Source organism: Cyrtonyx montezumae, unplaced genomic scaffold (genome assembly GCF_038088225.1).
Source record: "Cyrtonyx montezumae isolate F1298 unplaced genomic scaffold, pur_monq_1.0 scaffold_1, whole genome shotgun sequence".
Taxonomy (NCBI): Eukaryota; Metazoa; Chordata; class Aves; order Galliformes; family Odontophoridae; genus Cyrtonyx; species Cyrtonyx montezumae.
The window spans coordinates 19639562-19657749 of record NW_027071825.1 but is presented as its reverse complement, the minus strand read 5'-3'; the positions used below and the strand labels follow the sequence as shown (position 1 = coordinate 19657749).

Sequence of the window (18188 nt, the reverse complement as noted above, 5' to 3'; positions counted from 1 at the left end):
GGAAAGAAGGGCTTCTCTCGTTTCCTTTCCAGCTTCCTCCGTACCTGTGCTCACAGCTGGCACTTGTAGTAATTCTCACGCAGACAGCTTAGCACTGAACAGCACGTGCTGCTACAGAGAGGACCTAGTTACATCACTTTGTGTTCTAGATGTGCTTGTATGAGGTGCAACGTGCCTGGAGTACCCGAGTGGCAATCTCTCTTCTGTATGAAAGAACTGTCCGGGGGGAAGGGGAACAGTAATGTGGAGTAAGAGCTAAGGTGATTCATCCCATGTCGGGCAGAGCTGCCGCCTCACTGCCGCATTGCTGCAATCCCCCCCTCGCTTGCGCGCGCTCGGCTTTCCCGCCTCTCGCCGCGCTTCTTCCGCTCCGCGCGTGCGCAGCCGCTTCTGAGGTGACGGGCGGAGCGCAGCCCCTCCCGCCCCGCTCGCCCTCCGTGCCCTGAGGGGCCGGGCCGCGCCTGCGCGCCTCGGGGCGGGGCTGCGCCGTGGGGACGCCGGCGTAAGGGGCGGGGAGAAGCCGCGGCCCCTCCCTGCCTTCCGGAGCTGTGTGTGCGGCCGGGCCGGGGGAGCGCGTCGAGGTCGGTTGCGGAGTTCAGGTACGAGGGGCGGGCGCGAGGCCGAGCGGCGGCCCTGGGGTGACGCGCCCTGAGGAGAGGGCGGGAGCGGCGGTGCTGACGAAGACGCGTGCGATGCGTGGTGCGGCCGTTTCAGCCCTCGCGCGGCAGACCTGCCCCCCTTCCCGTGGAGCCCCGCGCTGTGGGTCAGTGATGCTGCTGCTGCTGCTGCTGTGCGCCGCTGTGCTGGCGGGCGGCGGGGCACAGGACGACGACTGGATCGACCCCACCGATATGCTCAACTACGACGCGGCCTCGGGAACCATGAGAAGGCCTTACAAGGTGCGGAATGTGCGTGAATGTGTCTGAGTGTCCTCAGCGAGCCTCTGCTGAGGGGTAGTCCTCAAAGCACGTGTCTGTGAAGCGTTAGACTTGTGCTCTTTTTATTGTCCTATTAAGATATGTTGTGATCTATGAACGGCAAAGAACTGCACATCTGTACCTCTGTTCTGAGGGGCGCTGCGCTGAGCAGTTCTCACTGGGCACTGGAGCACAGCGTTCTGTATCTGAAAATGGAATATCTAATTAATGGGTAACGTTTGAGTTAAGCTCTCAATCTCTCTGGTAATACAGGCATAAAGCCTGTTTGTTGCATGAGGATGTTGCGAAGCTCGATGCAGATCTGTGCTGACCGTCAGCGTCTTCAGAACGAAGATAGGAAGTGGGGTTGAACACTGTGCTGTTAGTGTACCATGTATATGGGAAATATGAAATCTGAAAATACAATTTTCAGATGGTGAATCATAGCCTGTTGTCTTGTGTGAGGAGCACACTGTACATGTATCACAAGATGCGCATTTATTCACGTCACGTAGAGCACTGTAAGCTATGGTTGGTTGCACAGGCACCCTTGACATTCTTGATTTGGTTTTGTGGTCTTGAATAATACTTTTTCAGTGTTTTATGGACCTTAAAAACTACAAACTACGTTATTTGTATTTGTAATTCTTGCGGAGGGGGCAGTTTGCAGAGTGTTGGGATGCTGCTTTAGGGTGAAGGGGAAACGAAAGCTGCAGAAGGCACACAACAAGGAATGCAGCTCTGTTGACTTTCAGTCTGGCTGCGTGGCCAGGAGGGCTGGGGATTTGGGCTGGCTGGAAGCTGCCCCTTCTTTCACTGAGTTAGTGGTTAGCCAACCATTATCTAATCTGATTCACTGGGGCTTACGTGGTCAGCAGCTCTCCGCCAAGGGGAAAGGGTGAGACTTTCCTTTTGGGGGCAGCATGTAGACAGGCATAAAACAGCTGCTGGTTTGGAGCCGGAAATAACAGCAGAGAAGCAATGGAATGTAGCTGAGAGCTTTTGCAGAGTAGACCAGCTCTTGTGTTTTAAGCACCTTTGCCCCTGCCAGTCAGAGAGCTGACTGCAGAAGTGTAACGTGGCATGTTGATTGTATTTTTGGATTCTGAAGGTTTGTTTTTTCTTTTGTAACTTTAGGTAAACTATCATAATCCCGATGATAAGACAGTGGATGGAATCATCACTGAAAACTTATCAAGTTGTTCCAGGGAAGTGGACTCTTTGCAGCAGAAGGTTTGTCATGGAACTTCAGAATATTTTTCAGACTCTAGTTTGAGCCTGATGCAGAGGCAGTGAGTGACATAGGTAGCACAGAGAATTGCCTGTTCAGTTCGCCATATTTTGCATGGTACAGATTTTTAAATTTCAGGAGATCCAGATCTGTAGTTTTTCTAGTCCTACTGAAATTGGTATTCAAACCATTTTGCTACCAGATCTGAAATCCCCAGTACTGGCCGGTGCCATGGAAAGCAGCAGTGGCAGCCTGCAAGGCTCCTTATCAACCGTGGGTGATTTGTATCTCATGTACTGATCGTGGGATTATTGTTAAACTAAACAAACATGGCCCTGTCAATTATGAGGTTCTTGAGTTGGTGATATTTGTTTGTTCTATGAACCACTTGAACAACAAGTGAGTGGAAGTGTCTTTATGTTGTAGGTTGCAGAATGCGAGAAGAGGAATGCCATCTCTCGTGAAAGCCGGAGCTTTTATATTTTTAAGCGGTACTTGAATAAAATTTTAAATGAAGCTAGAAAACTTGGCCTTGTGAGTATCTGAATATGGATTAAAAATGAGGTTGAATTCATTCTGTCATACCTGAAATTAAAATGGAGGAAACTGAATTGTGAATTAAAAAATGCTGGAAGTATGTGCATGCAGTATTGCTGTCGAAGTTTGTGCTGTTTGCTCATGGGAGGCTCAGTTGCCCCTTTATCTGTAAAGCATCCAGCAGCAGTCTGTGTGACTTCAGAGCACAGAACGCAGGATCTGTTGCTGGGCTGCAGCTGTGCATAGTAGTGCCTGACACAGTTCGCCTGAACGGTTGTTAAAGTTGTGAGAGCCAGACTCCTTATTTGCTTGTGGTAGCCCTTGTAGGCTTCTCGAGTCTCGATCACACTGCCCGGTAAGGAGTACCAGCTTCAAGTTTGCTTGTAAGAATCACCTCATCTCAATCTTCAGTTTATTGTCTTTGGAGAGGTACTTTTCTACCACGGCTAGAAAAATAAATTTTTAACAATTGATAAAATTAGTATTTTAAGAAGAATGTTATGTTTTGTAATGCAACATTTCTTATTTCCCTGCTTAAAAGCTTCTGTCTGTGTTACCCAGTCATGGAGAAGTTCGGTGGCAGCAGTCGCAAATACCTGTCAGTGAGAAGTGGTTGTAAAATCTAAATCATGGGTGCAGTAACCCAAAGCATTGTTTTTAGGTTGTTGCAGTAGAGTTGAAAGAGAACAAAACAGCTGCATTTTGTTTTATATAGGTCTTCATCCTGCCTTCCACCACAAAATGTGGCTGGTGTGTAATCAGGGCTTATAATCAGGATTTTGCAGTGGAATACTGTTTTTCTTGTGTACATGTTAAAGATTGCCTATTGGAAATACTATTGTTTTGCCTTGCTTTTAATTCAGCCTGAGGGAAACACGGACCAAGTGCATTACGATGCCGAGATTATCCTCACAAAACAGACACATCTGGAGATCCTCCGGTTCCTGCAGGAGGAGGCGTGGCAGTCAGGTGCTGTGGATGATGCTCTTAGCAACATTTTGATCAATTTTAAGCGCCACGATTATAAAGCTTGGCACTGGAGATTTGAAGACACCTTTGGAGTTGATCTGTATAATGTGTTTATGGTAAGAGAAGAAGGAAGGCAGTACACTCATATTAATTACTGTTTTCTCATGTTTCTCTGTGAAGTACTATTACCACCTTAACTCCATGTGAAAACCTGTCACTTTTTGGTTGTTGAAGCTGTAGGGCAGGCAGTTGTTTGAAACAAGAATTAAACTTTTTTATTCCTGTGGTCTCACTTTCTACTTATAGCATTGAGATTATTTTTTTTTTCTGGAATGCATATTTTTTCCTTCTTTTTTTTTTTTTGATCTTTTGTGTAACTGTGTTGTGGGACTCTTCAGGGCCTATTGGTTTGTCATCATGACTTACATTCATAATGCATGGTTTGTCAGTTGTCCTGATTTGTCCCTTGTTCACATAGATGCTGTAGCTTTTGGCTTCTGTATGAGTTGGAATGTATTTCTTTTGAGAGTAGCATGTATTTGAGGTTTTAGATTTTATAGGTTAGAGTTTTTGTGAGTTATGTGCAAAAATTTTATGAGCTACTAGTGTAGTGTGGTGTGGAAATGTAATATTCTTTAAAATGGAGTTACAAAGTGCTAAACTGAGGACAAGCTGAAGCTCTTGGAATAAATACTTAACAAAATATGCTAATGTTTGCCAGCTAAAATGACCTTGAAAGTAGCTTGTCTGGTTGTGAGGAGTCCATAGATGGCTAATGAAAAAGCAAGCTGTCGTCAGTGCTGCTTTGCTCCTAGCAGGACTCAGATGGAAAATTCTGTTCAGTGCTTCTCTGAGTTTTGCTGCTTTTACTTAGAATGTAACGTTGTCTCCTAACCAACCCACGGCAGGTGGCAGCAGCTGCTCTGTGATTCATACTGTGTGCTTAGCTACTCAAGAACTGAATTATACCAATTTTGTGAATTTAAATTATAATAGGTAATGTTATAATAGCATGAGGAAGAAATAGCTTCCTCACAATAATCAACAGCTTTTTTACTTTGTACTGTGGCAAGTATGCTATGAAAGCAGGAAGTTTTTCAGCTCTTCTGTGTAAATGATGCCACTAAAAACAAAAGCTGAGGATTCCTTCAAGTGTACAGGATGTAAAGTTAAGAAATTCAAATCTGAATCACAATTATTTATTCTTTTTCAGATACTCTTGTGCTTAGTGTGTGTTGTGATTATAATAGCTACAGAGCTGTGGACACGTATCCATTGGTTTGTTCAGCTGAAACGTGTTTTTTTAATAAGTTTTCTCATCAGTTTTGCATGGAATTGGCTCTACTTGTATAAGGTAAGTTTTTTGGAAATTTTAATGGCTTTTAGGCTTAACATTTGATAGTTATGAGGAACTTAAGGTGATTTAGTTGGCTGCAAAATAAAGAAAGGGAAGAAAGGCCTGCTTGTTGACCAGTGTATTAAGCCTAAAGAATGATTCTGCCAGTTTGTACGTTGCCACAAAGGTGCACGTAAATCATAAAGCAGTAGAATGGTGATTTCACTGTGTGGGCAAAGAGTTACTCCTTGTCATGAAGTCCATCTAAAGGAACTTGTTAGAAGTCTTATGGAAAAGTATTCATTTTCTCTATAAAGATTCCCTGGATAAGATGAAACCATTTAACAGGTAACTGATAGACCAGAGATAAATGACTGAACCATGGCATTGCTCTTCATGGCAAGGAACTTCTACTGAGTCTTGCTGTCAGGATCCCCCTGTGGCTTGTCACAGAAAGAGTGGGGGAGTGCTGCAGTGGCATGGCTCTTGAATGCCAGAGGACATGGTTGGAGTCACTGAATGTCAGAATTTTTCAGCTGATGGTTTGCTTTTAATTTTTTTCTACTTGATTTTCAGTTGCAAACTGTAAGACAAAATTAAAATGAATGTATCTGTATTAATGGAGTTATTTAAAAAATAAAGTAGAAAGTTATGATGTTTTAGTAGTTTCATAGCAGCTGTCTCTAGTATTAATCCAGAAACCTTTTCAAGGAGAGATGATGTCAGATTGCTTTTGCCTTGAATTTATATCTTTGAGCATTGAAGTTTGCTGTTTGGGTAATTCGAACTCCATGTGGAGAATAAATCGGAGGTAGCTGTGGTGGTAGGTTTTTATCCATCCCCAAGAAGTCCTTAGATCCTAACTCGGTCTAGGTAACGAGCTTTTGTGATAACGTTTCCCAGGTAGTTCCCATGCAGCTGCCAGAATTGCACAGCTGTGGGCATCCTGTGTTGCACGGCAGGCTGCTGCATGGTGGCAGGTTGGGCACCGTGCCCCCTGGCAGTGGGGCTGCTCTGGGCACAATGTGGGTTCTGCCTTGGGCCAGGGGCTGCACTGCTGGGGTCAGGGGCGTCTTTGTAGCAGACACTGCCTTTTGCAAACTACTTTTGTCCCTACTAAGAAACTTCAAACTGAGTTTGTTTGCTTTTTCAGAACTGTGATTAATCTTAATCTGTCCTTATTTTTTCATAATTATTTCTGATTCTCCTGCAGCGGGCTTTTGCTCAGCATCAAGCAGAAATTGCCAAAATGGAGCAGTTTGATAACGTCTGTGCTGAGAAGTTGGACTGGAGAGAGAGCCTTATTGGTAAATATGTACTTTCATTGTTTTGGAGTAGCTTTTAAGATCAGAAAAGTATTCAGTAATTGTGTCCAAAGTACTCCCATTTCTCTGTGAATTGCGAGTATGCTGAATGTTCTTGAGCAATACACAATTATGAGGTTTCACCATTTTTCCATGTCACAAGACTTTCCTTTCTAGCCTCTGAAGGAAAGCTGACATCAAAAATGACATTCTTAGAGCATGTCACTGAGTTGCTTCTTTTCCTTTAAAATTCGACCTGGGAATGTTCCACGAGCTGCTCTCCCCAGCACCACTCAGACAGGACGGCAGAATTTATTTGTTCTTTTTGTCAGCCAGTCATGTGAATGCAACAACTCATATGCAACTGTTTAATCTATTTCCATTATTTTACAGAGATGGCTGAATTGTTTTTTTTAAATTGACTGGTATTTATTATTCAGTACTACAGCAGGTGAACTAATGATGCCTGTCGTGGTCTTGCCGTTGAAATTCAGTGACTGTGATTGCTCTGTTTGTGTTAAATTTCAGTGGATTATATGACTTCATTGGAATTAAACTACAGAAGCACTGTGTCATGGATCACTTAAAGTTTTGAATTCTCTTAAGGAGAGAGACTTTCTGCTTACTCAAATACTCTCCTGAAATCTAGCATATACATTCTTAAGCATACTTGCAACCTGGCAGATAAGTAATAACACTCAATATTGCTTCTGTTTCAGTGACTGTGGACAAATATGCCAGATATGAAGCGTTTGTACAGGCTGTGCTTATTTTTCATCTATGGTTTCTAGGGATAAGTTAATCTAATAAAGAAAACTTTAATTACTAAGCATAGGAAGTTGTTCCTTCTCTTTTTTTCCCGCCTTTCCTCTCCTTTCTGCATCCCTATGACTGGATAAACTGCACAGCCATAACCTAACCTCAGGTTGCTGAACATAAATTTCGGCCTTGAACCATAACTAGGAGATTTCTCTTCCACTTGTAGTTGAAGTGCTACTTCCTGTATTACTACTATGCCGTGAAATATGTTTTAGCAAGTAGTGAAAATGCATCCCTGCTTTGACTTCAGGATGGCTCAGAAGACACTGGACACTTCAGGATGATCCATGTCAGAAGTACTACGAAACTCTGCTAGTAAACCCTGTTCTGCTGGTTCCACCAACAAAGGTAAAAGCCAGACCCAGGGAGGCTCTTTGCGTGTCTTTCTAACATGTGCCAACACCAGGTTTCCATTTGTTCTTCTCCAGGCATTGGCTATTACTTTCACCACCTTTGTAACTGAGCCTTTGAAGCATGTGGGACAAGGTATTGGTGAATTCATCAGAGCACTTATGAAGGAGATCCCACTGCTTCTGCAGATTCCAGTGCTAATCATGATGGCCCTGGTTATTCTGGTTCGTATGCACTTACACTATTTAAAAGCTCAAATTTATTTTTATATATTAAATATATTAGGTATTATTATTTCTTATCTGTACTGTTGAACAGATTTCATAGCACAGGTGAAATTATTTGCATGAGGATTTTTTTCTGTGGCAAAATCTTTTTAAGTTCAGTTTGGGATAAAATAGGATTAAACTGCTTGAAATCCTAGACTATGACAGTTTACTTTGATTTTGTTTCCATTTCTTTCTTAAGAAAGTGATGCATGTAATTGCGTTTTGTACGTGAAAGCACCAAGTTAGAGCCTTCAATGTCTTGTAGCAGAAAGGATGAATTACAGTGTTGCAGCTCCTGTGCTGTGCAGAAAGTTTGTAGTTTATTGTAGCCATTCAATCACAGTCAGTTTTATTTCTGTGTTTTTTAGTTTTTTGGCTTTGAATTCTTTGTGAGAACTGCAGGCTGCAACTGTTTTGTTTTGTCTTCCCTAGGCTTTCTGCTATGGTGCAGCATCATCAGTGTCTGTGATAAGATACTTAATGCCTTCTCAGAAGAAGCGGCTTCCTCTAGCTGACAGTCAACAGGAAGAAATAGAGTTCAGCCAGTATGATGGGAATAAATCCGATGGCTACTATTCACAGAAGGCTCCTTGCGTTTACAGAGGCCCTTGTGACAGAGATGTTCAGATGAGACCTGGAAATAGCAGCAGCAGTCCTGATGTGCTGCTTCCAAGTGCTGAGCCAGATACGCAAGTAGAAGAGTCTCAAAACCCAGAAGCTGGTGTACGTTAGTCTTGGCGCTCCTTGGGATTAGGTTTGATAGATTTCAGCATCGTCTGCTGGAATGTACTTAAGCAGCAAGCTTAAATCTGGTGGGGAAGATGTAGCTGTTCCCCTATAAGAGCTATCGATTATCTTGGGCACGCTTTGTTTTGGAAAAATGCAATGCCATGGTTAACCTTGGCAGGATCCTCCTGAATTAAAAACTCTTGAACACTGTCCTGTAAACTCTGAACGCACAGGTTAAGTGCTCAGTACTTATGTCAGTCTGGGAAGATAGGCTACCCACAGAAGGAAGGGGGAAAAGACAAAACTTTCCTGTGAATTACAGAAAATTAAAAACAGATTTATACTCTAGATAGTGCTTATTCCATGTAATGCTTCCCTATGGGGAAAAAAGAAGGGTATTGATGATGCTCTGAAGTTAGAAAATTTGAGGGAGTTCAGTCTCCAGAGCAGAGAGGCACTTGAAGCTACAGATACCATCAGTTTGGGTTGCTTGATTAATAACTGGTTAATTTTTACAGAATAGATTGCACACTGAGGCTGAAGTCTGTAGACTAGAAACTCCTCCAGCTGCAACACTTACTGGAGAAAAGGCACTTGAGGAACAGAAACAGTGGACAGATAAAGCAGAGCAAGAGACTGGAAAAAACTGTGATCCTAGCAGAAACGGGGAAGGACAAAGTTCTGCAGCGGGGCCAGCTGGAGAGAGGAGGAGCAGTACATGCGAGACACAGGAAGGAGTATGAGGAGACCCCACGCTCTGCGGTAAGCTTTGTCTAACATGTAAACATCATGTACTTGCTAGCTTCGTTCTAGTCCTCAAATGTAGAGGAGAGCTCAATAAGCTGATGAGAACTCATTTTTGGCCAGAAAGTATTAGAAGTGTCACTGTAAGGTAGGGTGTTATAGTCTGAGATTATGGTGTACTTGTGGAATGTGAAAAGAATGGATTTTTAAATAAGTAAGCAAGCAGCCAGGACAACAGCATTGTGGCTGCTTGCTTAACGTCAAGTTTGTGTGACAAGTTTTGAATAAAAGCAGGTACTCTGTGGTAGAAAACACAGCTATTCTGTGATGATTAAACATAAGGCTAATCAGGTCACTGGAAAACTGCTTGGAGAAAGTTGCTGACAGTTGTATATTGCTCAAATAAAAATAATTGCAGCAAGAAGTGAGGTTTCAGGACAGTACTTGTTTTTTATGGCTTAAAATCGGATTTCAGAACGAAGAAATGCTAATTAGCAACTCTGTTTGAGAAAATCTGAATAATCTTTTAACTTAATCATGTGCAGAGGTATGAGAAACTGATGTTGATTCCATTTGTGTCAGGGACATTGAAAGCTGAACAGCAAATAGGAAACACTAAAGTAAAAGTAGCAGAGATCAGCTCAATAAAGTAATGGCTCATGTGGTTTGGGAAAAAACATTCTGGCATTTCTCCTTAAAAAAAAAAAATTGATGTTTTTGCTTCAGTTGGAGTCAGTTTTCAGAGCTAAAAAAGTTACAAGAGAATTTCTGTAAACTCTTCAGTAATTCAGTAAGTGCATCAGTACAGATGTCCACGGAGGGCGAACACTAACCATTAGAGCTGTTTCTTCCAAGAAAGATCCTAGCATAGCACATCATCTTTTCAGAAGTAGTGGTTGAGGTCCCGCAGGAAGCAGCAGCCGTACGTTCATTGTTCTAACCTTGAAAATGCACGTTCTGCAGGAACTACCCGCTGCTTACCATCCCTGTGAGACTCCTGCTGGGGCAGGTGCATCCCAGTTCATAGAGCTACACTGACTGCTGCTACTTAAAACGCATGTGTAACTTGATAAACTATTTCTGATTGTTCCCTGCATTACTCAGTGAGGTTTTATCCTTACGTAAATATTAACAAATGAAATTTTTGTTTTTTTTTTTTAAGAGTATTTTCAGTTTGAAGGGGTAAAAACTAGATTAGATTTTGATTTAGTTAATTCTGGTTTTGATTTTTTTAAGTAAACATGATGCAGAAACACAGGTTGGAAGAAGCAAAGACAGACCAGGTAATGAAGTAAATTCTCAATTACTTTTATTAAAAAAAAATGTATAAAAGAAAATGGGACTTTTCCAGGGAGGTACAAATCAGAAAAAAAAATCAAGTCTTTATCCTTATAAAGAGCATACAAACCTAGGTCTAGGTGTGGTAGAGATCATTTACCAGCAACACCTTGAGGGGAAAACAAAATGCTATTAATGCTCATAATCTAGAGGCAGGTAAGAGGAAGATACAGTAATCTGTATCTCAAACAGCTAAAAGTAGCTGCCAGATACAAAGAGACAACTCAACCTATCAGTCACAAGTGGGGTGCTATTATACAAAAAGTGATTATAAAGGAGACAGAACTACTGATTGCAGTCCTCTGTAAAAAGACACGTATGTTTTTCCAGCAAACAAAAATGAAACTTAAGATGCTACTGTACAGTATGAGCTTGTTCATCTCCTCAGCTAGAACTCGGTCCTTTTATAGTGGAGGGTAAGTGGACTCTTTGTTCATCCATTCGCTTAGCTTGAGATCGTACAATGAGGCTGAAGAAGTCCTCATCTGGTACAGTTGGTCCTTTTGCAGACGATGGGGGAGCACATCTTTGATCGTCCAGTCTGGAACCCTATAGACAGACCAAGCAATAAGGCTGTACATTTACAGGACCGTGTAATATTGAAATAAGTGAACAATGCAAGTGAAAAATGACTAAAAGCTTTTCTTTTCATGTTTAAAACTTAAAGGATTTACTCTGTAAGCTTTGTTTCAAGCTTATGCCTTAACAGTTTTCAAATGAAATTATTACATTAAAAGTGCAAGCATAGTTTTGCTAACCTTTACTTAGCTGTTAAAAAAAAGCCTCCTGTAATAACAGAGCTGTCTTCCTTCCTTTCACTGCGAAGGGAGTGAAAAATAGCTGCTAGGTTGTCAGATTTGGAAAAGCAATATCTAAAGACTCGACAGATATATTTTAATCATAATGTTGCAGAGCAGTTTGCATAAAATGCCTGAGCTGTTTCTGTGCTATTTCACACCGATTTCAGGAGGCTCAAGCTGTCACACCGTGGCCTTGCACTGTCCCCTTTAAAGTCAGCTCTCCTGCTGTGTGTCTGCGTAAAGCAGTAACAACAGTGGCAGAGAACAGGACTGAAGTTTTCCATTCCTTTCTCCTTTTGTGTTACAGATTTGTTAGACACAGTATTTATTATATTAACGTCAACACTATTTGCTTGACTCAGAAAATGAGCCAAGGTTCTGTAACAGAAGATTATACTTCAGCAGGCTGATGAGTGCTGTAATTCTAGATTTCCAGGTGTTACTTTCCACGAAAGCTAATACAACTTAACTTACCTTTGAAATACTCAGTATCTGAATTTTTCATTTGGAGATACGTAAACAATCAGCTAAAATACCAAGCCTTTTAATTATTTGGTCCAGTTAGTATATATACTGAGCTATACTTGGCAGAAAGATCACTTGCACATACCATGAAGTATTGCTTCAAGTTAATGTAATTTTAATGATGATCACTAATTGCCACCAAAACCTCAATACTGAATTTTCATTTGCTGAGTTAGAATTCCTGGTATATCAGGTGTCCAGCTAACAAAGCCAGCTCTGAACACATGGACATACTCATTTGTTTTCCTTCAGTTTCAGCTTCCCTCAAGCTCATCATTGGTTGCATTGGTTGGTTAACATAAGTATCAATACCAACAGAATTTCTAGCCACTGGAGAATTAATTTAATGTATAATATTATAATTATAGAAAAAACTTTACATTACATGTGTACAGTTACTATTTAATACCTTTTAAATACTCATAATAGTATAATATTATCTGTATACCATATTTCATAATTATTATATAATATAATTATATAATAACGATATATCGATATTAATATCATCGATGCTATTAATATATGATAATATTAATAGTTATAAATTATGTTCTCTATTATATATTATGCACTGTAATAGTATATTACTAATATGCTATTGTAAAATTACAATATATTATGTTTATATATTAAATATATACACTATACATTTAAATCAATAATGTACTATAAATATATACATCTATATTAAATATTCTTAAATATATACAATATGTATATGGATACATTTAATAGTATTGTATTACATATTACATATTATACAATGTTATATATAAGAATATATCTTACATGTATATTAACATAACTATATAATATTAAATATATACTTCTGTATTAAATTAATTATCCAGTGGCTATAAGTATATAAACAAACACATATGACCATATATAAGGCCACATGCAAGAATGTGTGTATGTAAAAATGTACTTAATGAGGCCATACATACGTATTCTCATATATTATTAATATCTATGAACATACATTTATACACAACATACACGTGTATTTTGTTTTCATACATATATGTATGTTTGTTTGATTTAGTAGATAACTTTATGTTCTTATCTTAAAATCTATGTGATAAGCACAGAAACTTCTTGGAGATGTTAAATAGCAGATGTGCACACATCTAACGCCAGAAACCTCACAGCCTTACCTGGCATTTCACTAGTATATCAAAGAAGTCCTCATCTAGCTCTCTGTTGTTACTTGCCATTAGGTGGCCCAGCACAGACGGACTGGTGCGGTGGTTGAGACGAAGGCCAGGCAGGTTGCCAAAGCTGGCGCGCTGGTCATCCAGGCGGCGGCTCTGTGAGCTCGCAAGTAAATCCAGAAATTCATCAGTGTGGGGTGAGACTACAGAAGCAGAAAAGGCTAAGGGAAGAAGAAAAAGAAATAAGCACAGAAGTTCTTCTCTGTTCAAATACATTTTCAGAACAGCATTTGACAGGAACTGAAGTCAGCTATAGATCTTATTTTGGAGATTACATTTTCTTATTGTTTTAGGTGGAGTAGAGGATGATGCTGCTGAGAATCTGTTCTTCTCCTGGAAGTGGCATCTCTGATCATCCATCCTGTTACTCTGGAATCGGCTCAGCAGGTCAAAGAATCCTTCATCTGCTACTGTTTCTCGACTGTTTCTCTGAAGAGGAGAGGAAAGTTAGAGGTACTGGGAACTCAGAAGTACCTAAAACTAGAGCAACTGCAGGGCAGTTTGATTCCAGTAATATATTTGTATATCTGAAATTCATTAAACTAATTTTTTTAGTCATCCATTCCTGCAGATATTTATCCAAAGAAGAAAAATTTATAATATGGTAAATAGTTCTGGAAGGTAAAATCCAGTAGAGGCATTTTGTTCTCAGGAAGAAATGGTTCTATAAACCCACCAAGAACCCCCAGTGCCCATATGCCATGAAGTTTCCAATTGCTTCTCAGCTCTATGTTCAAAATCACTTTTCTCTCAGCAAAATTAAATGACTCCAGTCTTCTTTTTAACCATCTTCTGTGAAGAGTGCAGTAATCTAAAATGTACGTTCAATTATACCTTGTACTGTCTGAGTCCAAAAAGCTACATTTCTTAAGTCAGGAGAAATGCTAGAAATAAAATATATGCAAGCTGACCTGTAATTTTCGACAATCCATGAGGAAAAAATGCTCCACTAGTAGGAGAGGCTTGCAGCTGTCACTGCCCAGGTGACAGGAGGAGAATGGCGGATTCGACATCAACTTACAGTGTTTAACTCAAGTATATACTCAGATCTGAAAACGTTATCTGTACAGACATGCTTTCCATAATTTTTGTCAAATGGAGATGATGTCAAGTCAAGGTTATGATCTCTACAGGACTCCATACCTACCCTCTGAGAGCTGGGAAGGCGGTGGTCGATCGAATTACTGGCATCCTGCAGAACTTTGGAAGTGGTGCCGTTCTTATACTTTTTGCCTTTGAGTCGATTTACAAAATGCAGTTTTGCTGAAGGTTTGGCAATGAGTGGTTTCTGTTTAGCAAGGATCTCACTGTTCCAGTTCTGAACCTAAAACAACAAAATAAGAAATAATTTTCATGATATATTCTTTTATTTCTTATTTGTGTATTCTTTTCCTCCCCAAAAAGAATCCAACCACTCAGACATAAAAACTGAGGCTTTGCTTCTATTTCTTTGACCTATGATGACTGAGATCTCATTACCTGAATCAGGTCACTACTGTTACTGATCAGTCTTATAACTGAACCCTGATGCAACAACTAAAATGAGTTGGTGGTGTGTGTAATCAAACACGAAGTCTTCATTGCTGTGGGCTGTGCAGAAACTGTGGAGAATGGGGAAAATGGCAACAAAAGAGCAAACAGGGATAACTATCTCATTTCACTCAAACAGCATGGAGTGCTTTATCAGTCTGACAGAGTTCCCCTAAATTCTCCTCTCACATAAGATTCCCCATCGATCTGACAACTTCATCTACAATAACAAACTCTTCTAATTGGAAAAAAATTCTTGACTGCGCAGCAGATACTGTAACCACACTCTGATCTTTCAGCAAAACACAATTCATTCTAAAGCCTTCGAGATCAACCCACATTCCAGCTCCAAGAGAACTGTATCCTGTACAGTCAAACCATAATGCAGGTGTGTCCATCATGTTCTACACATCATCAACACTGAGGGAGTCAACTTCAGTACCTACTACATGAGCGTCTCGAAAAGAGGCCTTTGTAAGAACTAAGCCACAAAACTAGGTTAATACTTTATTATAAAAATCCACATGAAGCATTTGAGTGTATTGAGGGCAGACTACCACAGGCTACATATTTTAAAAGATACCACAAATGGGCTCACAGAACAAGAAAATACAGCTGCTATTAGCCAAACGCTTAAAGGATCCCTGCAGAGAAATCAGGTCTGGAATAAAACCCAGGATCTTTAGAAATCAGTATCCAAAGAGGCGCTCAAAGCAACAGTGCCACTGCAGCTGTACCAGCTGTCACAGTGTAAGCTTTGAGATTTCATTTTCTATTTCTAATCGTGGTGGTATGTTTTGGATCACTTCAAGAGATGGGCATCAGATTCCCCCAGTATGTAGGGAAAAAATAGCAATTTCAGTCTACGTCTGTAATCATTTATGTGGAACTGCCAGCACATACATAAGTTCAAAAGAGAATTCTTGAAGTCTGAGCTATAGCTTTGGAGTTCTATTCTGAATCATTTGCAGCATCAACCGCAAGCCACTCGTAAAGAAGTGATTACAGGAATTCTTTGGATGTCAGTTATAGTTTTTAACGTTAAACACTTATGGAAGCATTTAGACTTTGTTGCAATCTCACCAGCAGAACAAAAAAAGAAGGAAAGCACCAACCTTTTCTGGTGTTAATTTCATAAGTTCCATGTTCTCCATACTGTGACGACGTCCTACCCTTGGCCGGGTACCTTTAAAAAAGAAAGAAGTTCTTTTTTTTGCCACTAAGGTTTACGGTATCACCATCAAAGCTGTGCCTCTGTTCATCACATACCCAAGATAAGCATTTCTGAGTTCCAAACTCACAAGAGAATAAATAGTCAGTACTAAAGCTGCTTTAAAAACCACATAGATGTAAGGGATGCAACTTGCTGTCATGGGACAGAGGAGAAGAGCATGGATCTTCATGTGAAAGAACAAATGCAGCAACTTTATATGTAACCCCTTCTGTTCTTACAGTGGTACAAAGAAAAAAGGAAGGACTTAATTTGGGCAGAAAATGAATGCATTTGCCACATTAAAAAAATAGACTGATTAGAAACTTCAGATGATATGCTGTGTGAAAGAACGAGGCATAACCTGCAATTCACAACATAAATCCTCCAATAAAGCTGAAGGGGTTCAATACACTGTGCCATTTATTTTTTTGTGTATGAGTGTGGAAAAAATAAACACTCCCGCATCTCTAAGTCCAAAAACAATGCAAATAACAGATTACTTTTCAAGTTTGACGTTAGAAAGCATTTAGAGAGAAGCACGTACCATTCAGACTGTTATCTACCACATGGCTTTCTGACATCATGGAGGTGTTTGTGCTATAGCTTAATCCGAGAACCATCTGAAGATCTGAGAGATTAAGTCTAGCAGTGAGTTCCCCACTTCTGTCTCCTACCTGTAACCAAATAAAATAAGCAGTTCTGTTACTGTAACAAAAATGTATATATATGTAAATACAAACAAAACTTTGTTCCCAGGCGACTAAGAGAAAAATATTTAAAAGATTTTTCTTGTTGAAAAGTGTTGGAGCCATCTTAATGCAGTACATCAAAGGCACAAACCAAAGCCTACAATAGCCTCTGCTAGGCTCTCAGTGAGAGCAAAAACCCGGCAGCCAACAGACACGAGTGAAAACTGTACCTCTCTGGAGATCTCCAGGTGCCTCTCAGCAAAGTGCATAGCTTGGTCATGATTGCCCAGAGCAGTGTATGCATTCCCTAAACTCCAGCATGCTCTTCCTTCACCAATTCTGCAAAAGAGAAAAGATCTTCAGGGATATGTTTCACATACTCTCTGAGCACTAGGGGTCAGGTTTTCATTGTATTACCAAAATAATATTACTGTGCCAAGGAAAATTCATACCATCCCCAGACACTGTTCCAATGCCACCACGTTAAGTACCATACTTTAAGAACTGTAATCTGATATAGGCATAGATGTGAGTAAATCTCACTGAAACATTCGTTTTAAAATTTACAGCAACTAGTTAAAGTCACTCCTTAGAGTTTTGCAAGGATGGAACGTTGCATAACTCCCTTACTGCTCCTCAGATTGTGTGGCTTATTATTCTTCATCTGTTCTGCTTATTTTGTGTGTTTAAAAGCTGAACAACCACACCACCACAAAAACAAACAATTTACCCTCCTTTCCTCTCTCCCCCCAAAAAAGCTTTACAAATAATGTTAAAACAGGCATTATTTACTACTCAATTATCCTCCTTTCACCATCCCTTCCTATTTTCCTAGTTTGTGGAGAAGCAGGGAACAAGTTCTTACGAAGATATGAAAAACCACTACAATCAAATCATGGAAAATGTGTTTTCCCCTTCGTTTTCAAAGGCAAAACCAAGAAAAGAAGATCTAGAGATAGTCGTTCATCAGTTATCTAATTGAATTCGTCATCGGCAATACTTTCAAGATCTTTTTTCCCACCATTTGAAAACAAGCTCAGTACTGCAGGGAATTCACATTGAGATGTCATATACAGAACAAAGTCAGCCAAGTTTGAAGTAACAGGAATTGCTTTAAGCATCATCTACATTAAACAATCTCTTAGGGCTTACTTATCATTTAATTCCTGGGCAATCACAAGGTGTTTCAAATGATAATCAATTGCTTTCTCATAGTCTTGAAGCAGAGTGTATGTGTTTCCAAGGCTGTAGCAGGCCTGTGCTTCCACAGCTTTATCTTTAAGCTGCCGAGCCAGCTGCAACGTCCTCCTGAAAGAAAGGGTTAGTCACCTCACAAATCACTACTTACTCATACAAGTAACAGTCTATTACATAAACTAAATGGATTAGGACACTAGACTTTAGGACACCAAACTGACACATTAGCTGCCAACAAATTAGCTTGCAAAATCTTTGGAGATTTTAGGCATCTTACACTCCTGTTCATTGCTATTCATTTCTGTTTACTTCACCACAGAGAGAACACAGCCCTCAGACTGCATGCTTCAATGTTAATGTATTGCTTCATCAATAATGAAGGTGATTTACAGGTGATTTGCTGGTATTATATACTTAAAGCAGTTTATTATCAGCATTAGAATAAACACTGTGTGTTCTCCATCGACATGAGA

At 40.2% G+C, this 18188-nt stretch overlaps 2 protein-coding genes across 3 annotated transcripts in view; one reads left to right on the top strand and one right to left on the bottom strand.

The window, feature by feature from the left end:
- Positions 1 to 661: 661 nt before the first annotated feature.
- CLCC1 (chloride channel CLIC like 1) lies at positions 662 to 13459 on the top strand. The gene is made up of 11 exons (XM_065742905.1): positions 662 to 899; positions 2055 to 2150; positions 2575 to 2682; positions 3549 to 3770; positions 4868 to 5008; positions 6204 to 6297; positions 7364 to 7461; positions 7542 to 7688; positions 8166 to 8456; positions 8981 to 9224; positions 13380 to 13459. Exons 1-10 carry the CDS (start codon positions 693 to 695, stop codon positions 9203 to 9205), a joined length of 1629 nt encoding a protein of 542 aa, XP_065598977.1. The 5' UTR covers positions 662 to 692; the 3' UTR covers positions 9206 to 9224; positions 13380 to 13459.
- The window catches only part of GPSM2 (G protein signaling modulator 2), a 23138-nt gene continuing 15443 nt past the window's right edge, over positions 10494 to 18188 (bottom strand). For both annotated transcript variants that reach the window (XM_065742886.1, XM_065742893.1), the window contains 8 exons: positions 17671 to 17826; positions 16749 to 16857; positions 16374 to 16503; positions 15732 to 15802; positions 14234 to 14410; positions 13362 to 13515; positions 13030 to 13247; positions 10494 to 11093 (listed from right to left, as the gene is read on the bottom strand). In XM_065742886.1, coding sequence (XP_065598958.1) covers positions 10929 to 11093; positions 13030 to 13247; positions 13362 to 13515; positions 14234 to 14410; positions 15732 to 15802; positions 16374 to 16503; positions 16749 to 16857; positions 17671 to 17826 — 1180 coding nt within the window. In that variant the 3' untranslated portion in view covers positions 10494 to 10928. The remainder of the gene's footprint in view (positions 11094 to 13029; positions 13248 to 13361; positions 13516 to 14233; positions 14411 to 15731; positions 15803 to 16373; positions 16504 to 16748; positions 16858 to 17670; positions 17827 to 18188) is intronic.

Bases quoted from the DNA above. Each gene is read 5' to 3' on its own strand.
- CLCC1 (XM_065742905.1), top strand. From the start codon at position 693: ATGCGTGGTGCGGCCGTTTCAGCCCTCGCGCGGCAGACCTGCCCCCCT. The intron at 2,151-2,574 runs GTTTGTCATGGA...TTTATGTTGTAG, and splicing joins TGGACTCTTTGCAGCAGAAG to GTTGCAGAATGCGAGAAGAG. The intron at 8,457-8,980 runs GTACGTTAGTCT...TAATTTTTACAG, and splicing joins CTCAAAACCCAGAAGCTGGT to AATAGATTGCACACTGAGGC.